The following is a 9,326-nucleotide window of genomic DNA, read 5'->3' on the forward strand; positions in this document are numbered from 1 at the left end:
CCCCCCCCCCCCCGGCCGCTGTGGGGCCCCCCGCCCCTTCCCAGCTCCGTTCCCTGCCCTGGACACGCTCCAGCCCCTCCAGAGCTCTCTGGCCAGGAGGGCCCAAATTTCCCTCAGCGGAGTTTGATGCAAAGTATCAAAGGCACAAGATGGATTTAAGATTTAAGATGTTAAGATTTAAGATTTAAGACACTGAGTTGGATGAATTGATGTAAAAATCAATCTATTGAACACAACAATTTCTGAAATACAACAATGTGGGGTTTTGGTCTGGAGCTGTCAGTCTGTGGGAGCAGAGAAAAGGGATGTGACTCAAGCCAACAAAGTATTTCCCTCTCCACCTGTTCAATTGTGAGAGAAAATCTCCACAGGTAGCACAGACATATTTTGTTGGCATTTTATATTAAATACAGTTGATTCTGCTGTTCCCACCTCCTGGGATGTTAAAATTGGGCTGCAAAGCAGAACATGGGGGGGGGGGGGGGGGGGGGGGGGATGGTTGTGCCACCTCATCAGCTCAGTTAATCATCACTGTGGCATATTTTGATTGATAAATCACTGAATTTCCTTTTCACATCTTGGCAAATTTTGGTATTTCCAGGTTTTCCCCCCACTCACAACAAAAACTCCTGAATCCTTAAAATACTGTATAAAAAAGAAAAATTTTATCATGCATCTAACATATGAGTCAGTCTTGAGCTTTTTCTAAAAATTCCAAATAAACTCTTGAAATGCTTCCTTTTTCACAAAAACGTGTTAAAAAACATTGATAGCCTGCTTACCTGTGATTCTGTCTAGTAAGTAACAGTAGGGTTTTCACCTGGGAAGCTGTAGAATAAAGAGAATTTCTTTCAAATGTTCTTTTTCTGCCTAGACCTCGACTGCCACTGTCAATATCGTGGTGACAGATGTCAATGACAACGGACCAGTTTTTGACATGTTTCTGCCCAAAAACCTCTCTGTGCAGGAAGAGGAAGCCAATGCTTTTGTTGGTCAAGTAAGGGTAAGTCATTAAAATCGTTTATTTTAGTACCCAAATTGTTCAAACCATGAGGAAAGTGCACAAAATAATTGTGCCTTAGACAAAAACCCATCAAAGCATCTCAGGTTTAAATGCAAACTCTCCATTCGTGACTACAAATTCACATTGTGGGGCTTTAAAATATTGGAATTGTTTTCTTCTCTGTGCTAAATAACTGAAAATGCTTTCTCATTTAGAAATAGCCCATTAAAAGCTGGTTTTTAAGGAAATCCCACTGTCGAAACTTGCTGGTAACAGATTTGCAAGGTTAAAAGAGTGTTGCCACGTTTTTAAATTATTGATTTTGAAATAGAATTCAAACCTGCTGAGCAGGTGACACCCAGGTGGAGGAAATCGTCACACCTAGAGGAAATTTTAAGGCCATTAAGAGGAAAATCAGTTAAACCCTTGAGTGAAATAATTGGTGACCTGGCATAAAAATAGGGGATAGTGTTAATTTGAGGGTTTGAAGCTGTAACTTCTTATAATGCTTGGGGGTCTTCTGGATGAGGATTCAGTCTGTTGAAGAAAACATCACTTTTTTTGGTAATGTCTGTTTTTCCTGACTCAAGTGGAGGAAGCAAATAGGAATTAGAGGGTTTTTTAATCTAGAAGTTGAATATAATGCCTCATATCGGCTGCACTAAGGTTGGATCCAGCAGGAGCTGGAGGTAAAAGAGGAATTGGGAAGCATTTTTCAGGAATTTAGGTGGAAAGTCTGCCTTTTTTTGTTGTTTTTCCAGTAGCAACCATATCAAGAGAAAATGGGAGCTCCTTGAGTAGAAGCTTGAGAAAAATAGGACATTTTTGGTACCATGGGAACCCAAATACCCATAATAATCATGTTCCTTCCCATCCTTCTATTATTTAATAAGACATCAGAGCTGGTTTAGAGCCTTGGACGAAGTTGGGATTCCTCAGTGCAATTAAGTCAGTTTTGATAAATCATTAAATGATTGCTCTGCTTTTTGTCATCACCTTCCTGTGTGGTTGTTTTGCATTTTGCATCTTTAAAAGGCACGGGTGGAACATTTCCAATCAGTCCCAAATACCTTTCAATTCCATTCTGTGCTTAGCTGGGGGCCCTCAAGGCTCCATCATCTTCTCAAACACGAGCTTGGGTCTATATTTAGCTTTGACAGAACTGTAAAACACAGGTTATTGCCACAAGAAGCTCTCTGGCTTCTAAATTAGTGCAATTTCTAAGCTGTGTGGAAATGAAAATATTTATTGAAGCCTTGGGATAGTTTATTCCTTCTTGGAGTGACAGAAACTGCTTCTGTCATTTCCTGTGCTGTTTATCCCTGGATGGAGAAAGCTTTTTCTTTATAGCTCAAATACTGGGTGTATTTCTACAGTCTCATGTTCCCAACTGCAAATGGATACAGAGATATCCATCGGAAATGCCATTCTACGATATAAAAAAGAGAGATGGGGGCTTTTGGAATTTTTTTCTGGCTCCAGTGAGGTTATTGAAATAATGGTGATGAGAGTTTGGGTGTAGCTGTGTTGTTTGAGGATGTTCTTTAAAAACTGAAATAGCTTTTGGTGTGTTGTGCTTCGCTGCAGATAAAACCCCAGCGGGTATGGGAGAGGTGTTAATGGGAATAAATTTTGTGTGGAAGCTTTAATGTGGTTAAAATGTACATAAAGGCCTGTTTTAGGAGGGAATAGCCTGATAAAGGAAGATAATCCTTACTGGGCTGTGTGTTTTCCCTACTGAAATCCACCCACTGATTAACAAAGCTGCTTTTCAGGAAGTTTTTTACTCATTTCCAAAATCCACCAGAGCAAGCCGTGGTACAGTGGATTTTAAATAAAATGACAGGTTTTGTGGAATTTCCCTTTTGAATGCCATCTTCCCATTTTAGCTGGGGGAAATAGTTTAGCAAGAGATTTTTACCTTAAAACCCAAGATCTGACCCTGCTGCTCGTGGGAGCAGAGGAGCTGGAGAGGAAGGACATGGAAAAGGTGCTCAACCACTTTGGTCCCTCAGGATTTTTGACCATGAGGTTTGGTCTCAGGATCGGGTGCCTGGGCCCACCATCAGAATTCCAGAATGGTTTGGGCTGGGAGGGATCTTAAATCTCATCCCATTCCACCCCTGCCACGGGCAGGGACACCTTCCACTATCTCAGCTTGCTCCAAGCCCCGTCCAAGCTGGCCTTGGACACTTCCAGGGATGGGGATTCTAAGCAATTTGGGGGATAAAACAATGAATCTGAACACTCCCAGAAATAACTCCTGGCACAGACAAGAGATTTCCACGCTCTGCTTTGTTTTCAGTGGGAAAGCTGGGCTTCCAAAGGGATACCCGTAAAGATTTTGGTAATATCTGGGGGGATGGTCTCCCAAGGGGATGCAGCAGGAGGGCAGTGAGAGCTTTCCTGTGGGAGAGGGAGGGTTTGGAGGGTTGGTTCCATGCAGGCAGGCGATATCCACACTTGGAAGTGCTTTCCCTCTCCAGCAGCTCTGCTGCCAGCTGGAGCTCCTGGAGGCCCTGGCACTGGAGTACTGCCTGAGGGCATTCCAGGGGCCTCCTGAAGATTAAGAGAACAAAAGCCAGCCAGGATAATGCTGCCGGTGGAGCGGATGTGTTTCCAATCCCTTTTATTCCACACTGTATTGTCAGAGGTGGATTGGATTCCCTGCTGCTCCTTCCTGTCCAATCCTGGGGATCCTGCAGCAAGGCAGAAGCACAATTGCTGCGTGGAAGTCTCCACAAAGGGCCCCCAGGAATCCAGAAACTCCAACTGGAAACTTGACAGTGAAATTCAGGCCCTTTCTTGCAGCCTAAACCAGCTGGAGATGGGGCTTGGTGATGTTGTACACTGCATTTTCATCGATCCCAGGGCATGGAAGGTAAAAAAGATGGAACAGCATTTAGGAAAGGGATCAATATATTGATCTGCAGGCATGTTCACATCCTTGGGCAGGGGAAGACAGTGCCAAGCAGTTTGTTGCAGACTCTAAAAAAGCAGCCTGGGGTTAAGTGAGAAGCTGTTGAGCTGATGGGGCCCAGGAGAAGAAAGACATCACTTGACTGAAGTTTTTATCCATGTGGGGCTTTATTTATGTCCAGATTCTTTCACCCAACCCCATAATTTTATTGTTGGGTATTTTTGTGTTGCTGATCAGCACTGTCTGCAGTCTCCAACACGAACGTGTTGCTGTCAAGGGGAGATAAATTAGGGAATAAATTAGATGGAAAATAGGGATAAAGAATTATGTGCTCAAGTATCACTGGCTCGTGGATCTTCCCTAAAATGGAGACAGGATAAATTAATTCCAGTAGTGAGAGCAGTTTGCAGGGTGTGTGATACCTCTGTCACCTGCTTGGTTTTAAATTACAGAAGAAATGCTTTAAGAGAGTTGGTTTTTAGGATGGAGTTATTCTACCTACAGGAAAAGATGGGAAAGTTTGGAGGAATCTTTTTGGTTGTACTGAACTGGCCCTCCTGAATGCTGATGAAATGTAATTATTTCCCAACAGAGCCTTCTGTCTGTGGGTATCAGTGAATTCTAACAGGCTCCTGGTTTTGTTTAATAAATTCATAAGGTGATAAACCCTGGATTTAAAGCCCAGTTTAAATTTCACGGCTGTTGGGTAAGGCTTGTTGTGTCGGACTAAATGACCTCTGGAGATCTCTCACAAGCAGCTCATCGTGTGTTTCTACAAGCAGGAAAACTCCTTAAAATGCTGATGAAGAATTACTGCCCATGCCCATGGAATGCTTGGAATGAGATGAGCTTTAAAGTCCCTTGCATCCCAAAGCATCTGTGATTCCGTTATTTTATTACATGACAAGATCTTGTGGAAAAGTCTAGAAAGGAATCTGAGTTTTGCTAAATCCCCACTGCCTTGTTTTCTGTGTGAAGGGTGTGATTTCCCAAAACCTGCACTGCAGATTGCACCTTGCCTGCGCTAAAAAATACAGGCCCCTGAAATTAAATTCCCAAGTCTCCTGGACCCTAAGACAACTTGAAGGAAAATTAGAGGCGGAAGAAAAAGGAGAAGACCGGGAAAAAAGGGAGATTTATCGTCAGGAGAGGACAATCCAGGAGGGAAAGGAATTAAAATTAGAGGTGGAGGAAATAGGACAAGATCAGGAAAAAAGGGGGATTTAATGGCAGGAGAGGACAATCCAGGAGGGAAAGGACTTAAGTCTTTGGGGAAGAGTAAAATCCCAGGCTCTGAAGTAAATCCCAAATACCCAGAGCGAGTCCAGACTCCTGCTCGCTGCATGACCCAGTGCCTAACAATGGAGCTTGCATTCATCTCATGGATGTAAAACCAACGGGAGCAGCTGGGATTTGAGAGTCAGAATCCATAAAAAAGCTAATCAGACCCCAAAAGCAGAGAATCAGAATGTGGCAGGTGAACTCCAACCAGAGAAAATTCAGACTTCGTTTCTTGTAAGTGGCTGGATGATCACAAAATCTTTGGGAGAGAACCTTGGTGGTATCATTTCCTTTAGTTTATTAAGGAATTTGTCCCCAGGAAGGATAGAAAGGACTTTAATAAGACTGTCAGCACTGTCTCTGTCAAGATCCTTGTGGAGATGCTGGTCACAGAAAGAATTTCATGTGCTGCTAGTTGGATTTTCATGTTTGTTAACAGGCAAATTCCTCTCACAACAAGATTGATGTGTCAAGTCCAAAGCCGTGGCGTGAGGAGAAAAAGATGGGGTCATAGATTTGGGCAATTTATTTCCATTCCAGACCCTCAGTGCTAGACAGAACTCCCTCTTTCTGCTGGCACCAGGGAATTCCTGGAGGATATCTGGCTGCAGTGGCTGCAGCCACACTTCCTCATCTTTTTCCACCGTTCCTGGAATGTAGGTCAGCTTGGGCATGGATTGAAGAGGTTAAAAAAGCTCCTTGCCACCCACAGCATGACCTCTTAAGCTAAAGGGATTCCAAAAGCTGTGCTCATCTTCCCTGTTCCCAAAATTTATTCTATTTGTGCATTCATTTGCATCTTTGCCCTCCAAATAATGTTTGTGCTTTAGTGCAGTGGAAATACTGATATTTGTTATCAGCACGTTCGTGGCATTGATTGTTGAGAGCCCGAGGATTTTCCATGAAAGGGATTCTTGGTTTTGTCTCCTGACGCTTTACATTTTGGGATGCCTTTAGGCCCTATTATCTCTTTCTGCCTGATGCCAAACTAAATCTTCTGAATCAGTGATTTCATGTCTCTAATTCATGCCCTTTTAGGATTTTGATGCCTGATTCCCATCCCTGGCAGTGTCCAAGGCCAGGCTGGATGGGGTTTGGAGCAGCCTGGGACAGTGGAAGGTGTCCCTGCCCATGGCAGGGGTGGCGCTGGATGGGCTTTAAGGATCCTCCCAACCCAAAGTCAAGAGAAATTCCAAAAATAACTTCAAATCGGATTGACACTGGAGAAATATTTGGGAACCCAGCTAAATGTGGAGATTCTGAACAGTGTATTCCATCTGTGATTTAGAAAGTTTCAGTTTCGGGAGGGTTTTTTAGTGTTTTATTTTTTTCTAGTGTGCGAATGCATTGGTTTCATCTCTTGATCATATTGCCAAAGAACAGACTCATCAAAACCCCAAATTTTGTATCATCCTTCAAGGACAACCAAGTCTCCAAAGTCAGGATTTGGTTTTGTGCCAGCCTGAAGAAAGCTGGGCTGGTAGAAGCTCTGAAGTGTTAAAATGTGATTAACTCTTGTAGGAGGTTCACCAGCCCATCCAGTGCTGGGTTTGCAGCCATGAGCTTTTGGATTTTCTTTTATTTTCATTTTTATTTGCTCTTAGGGTTTAACTGCTCCTAATGCGCAGTTTTGTTTGGAGTCACCTTTAATTTGGTTTGGAATTAACCCTCCAGGTGCACTGGAATTAGCAGAGACCATGGAAACAGTCAACCAAGGTTCTTCTGGCTTGTCTAATGCCTAAAAATGTGGCAGTGTTTGAACATTTAGAGGGTGTTTCCTTTATCCTGCTCTGAGTGTAGTGAAGGATAAGCTGCCATGACCCAGGAATTCAGTAGGATGCTGAAGCTCCTGGAGGATATCCACAAAACCTGCAGGATTTTTCCAAAGGATATGTGTGCATTTGAGTCTCAAGTCAAATTTGCCTTGAAATTTCAAGATAGCCAAAATCAAAGAATCCTAAATGGGTTGGAAGGGACCCCAAAGCCCATCCAGTGCCACCCCTGCCATGGGCAGGGACATCTTCCACTGTCCCAGGCTGCTCCAAGCCCCAATGTCCAGCCTGGCCTTGGACACTGCCAGGGATCCAGGGGCAGCCCCAGCTGCTCTGGGCACCCTGTGCCAGGGCCTGCCCACCCTGCCAGGGAACAATTCCTGCCCAATATCCCATCCAGCCCTGCCCTCTGGCACTGGGAAGCCATTCCCTGTGTCCTGGCACTCCACCCTTTGTCCAAAGTCTCTCTCCATGTTTCCTGTCAGCTGCTTCAGGCAGTGGAAGGACACAATGAGGTCACCCCAGAGCTTCTCCTCTCCAGGCTGAACAATCCCAGCTCTCCCAGCCTTTCCTTCCAGCTCCATCCCTCTGAGCAAATTAAAATGTGAAAGACTGTGTAAAAGCAAAACAGCAAGAAAGGAGAGGAAAAGCCTTCCTGAACTTTAGGAAAAGAAGAAAATTCCAAAGTTTTATGGATGACTGATGTTCCCTCCTTAAAATATTTATAAATATTTGGTTTATGACCAAGAGGTCAGGGACACTTCAGATAATTTGTGGCCTCTGACTGCACCTGGGAGGAGATACTAATTTTGTCCTGTGGGCACAAACTATAGTCTCCCTGCAAAACAAGTACAAAATCCAGTCTAACACTCCCACCCACACTTGATTTGCTGTTTGACACAAATGAGGCACTTGGGAATACTTCCAACCCAGAATAATAAACTCATTAAGTCCTCAATAATAAACCTATTAAACCCCTAGTAGTAAAAAATCGTGTTATCTGCCATGAGAACAATAATTCCCACCAGCAGCATCATTTGGATCCTCCAGCACGATTCCTACCTTGAGCTGTGGGGTTTGCTGGAATACTGGAGGAGTTGTCCAAAAATCAGGATTTTGGTTGGCTTGGGTAGGGAATGTGGGGATCTTTTGCTCCTGAGGAAGGGAAATTTGAACTGGAGGAAGCTGTTTGTGTGGCAGAGTGGTCTCTAAGAAATGTTTCCGCTTGCAGGAAAGGGGGATACCCAGCCACCGTGTTTGTCTGTGATTTGGAGACAAGTAGGAATAACAACCTTGTTTTGCTGTTTTCCAGCTCCAGCATTCCAGGCACAAATCCTCAGTTAACCTGCCTAAATCTTGTCACCATCGTGAGCAGGAGCTGGGAATGTAACAGGAGGTTTCTTTTCAAAAAGATGAGAACGATATTGTGAATATTGACATTCAAACCCTTGTCATTATGTTTCAGAGTTAATGATCCTTTAGGAGGTGTCTTAGTCATTCCCATCTCTCAGAACTGTGTTTTGCACTGTTTGAGAGGGAGGGAGATAATTTGTTGCTCTGGAACACGGTTGCTTTATATTCCTGAGGGTTTCCTGGTAATGTGGAAGCAGAGTTGGTAACACAAATCTGAATTTAGCACGTCAGGTAAGGGCTGTCACCTCGTAGGTGATGGAATCTCTAATAAATGTGGGAGGTATTTGCTGCGATATAGAGTTCTGAGTCATTTATATTCCCAGGTTTCCAGGTTTGTTTTATCACGCAGTACTTTATAAATTAGAGATGGAAATAAGAGTCATCCTGGAGATCTGAGGAGTCACTGGAATAGCAGCAGTGCTTGCTCTGTCTCTTCAGATGGACACACTTTTCCTGATTCTGGGTGAACACCAGGAGATCTATCCTGGGCTCATCCCACAGGGGGGGCAGCAGGTGGGGGGAGGGGATGCTCCCCTCTATTCTGCTCAGGTGAGACCCCACCTGGAATTCCGTGCACTGTTCTGAAGCTCCCAAATAAGAAGGACATGGAACTGTTGGAGCAGGTCCAGAGGAGGCCATGGAGTTGCTGAGGGGACTGGAGCACCTCCCCTCTGGAGCCAGGCTGGGAGAGCTGGGGCTGCTCAGCCGGGAGAGGAGAAGGTTGTGTGGAGAGCTCACAGCTCCTTCCAGGGTCTGAAGGGATACAGGGAAACTGGAGAGGGACCCTGCAGCAGGAACTGGAGGGCCAGGACACAGGGAATGGGTTCCCAGTGCCAGAGGGCAGGGATGGATGGGATATTGGGAAGGAATTGTTCCCTGGGAGGGTGGGCAGGCCCTGGCACAGGGTGCCCCGAGAAGCTGGGGGTGGCCCCTGGGT

General features: G+C 44.7%; 1 protein-coding gene across 15 annotated transcripts in view; it reads left to right on the top strand.

The window, feature by feature from the left end:
• PCDH15 (protocadherin related 15) overlaps positions 1-9,326 on the top strand; it is a 572,690-nt gene that overhangs the window by 460,579 nt on the left and 102,785 nt on the right. For all 15 annotated transcript variants that reach the window (XM_017733770.1, XM_008633276.2, XM_017733771.1 and 12 more), the window contains one exon: positions 875-1,003. In XM_017733770.1, coding sequence (XP_017589259.1) covers positions 875-1,003 — 129 coding nt within the window. The remainder of the gene's footprint in view (positions 1-874; positions 1,004-9,326) is intronic.

Source organism: Corvus brachyrhynchos, unplaced genomic scaffold (genome assembly GCF_000691975.1).
Source record: "Corvus brachyrhynchos isolate BGI_N302 unplaced genomic scaffold, ASM69197v1 scaffold334, whole genome shotgun sequence".
In the NCBI taxonomy this organism is placed as follows: domain Eukaryota; kingdom Metazoa; phylum Chordata; class Aves; order Passeriformes; family Corvidae; genus Corvus; species Corvus brachyrhynchos.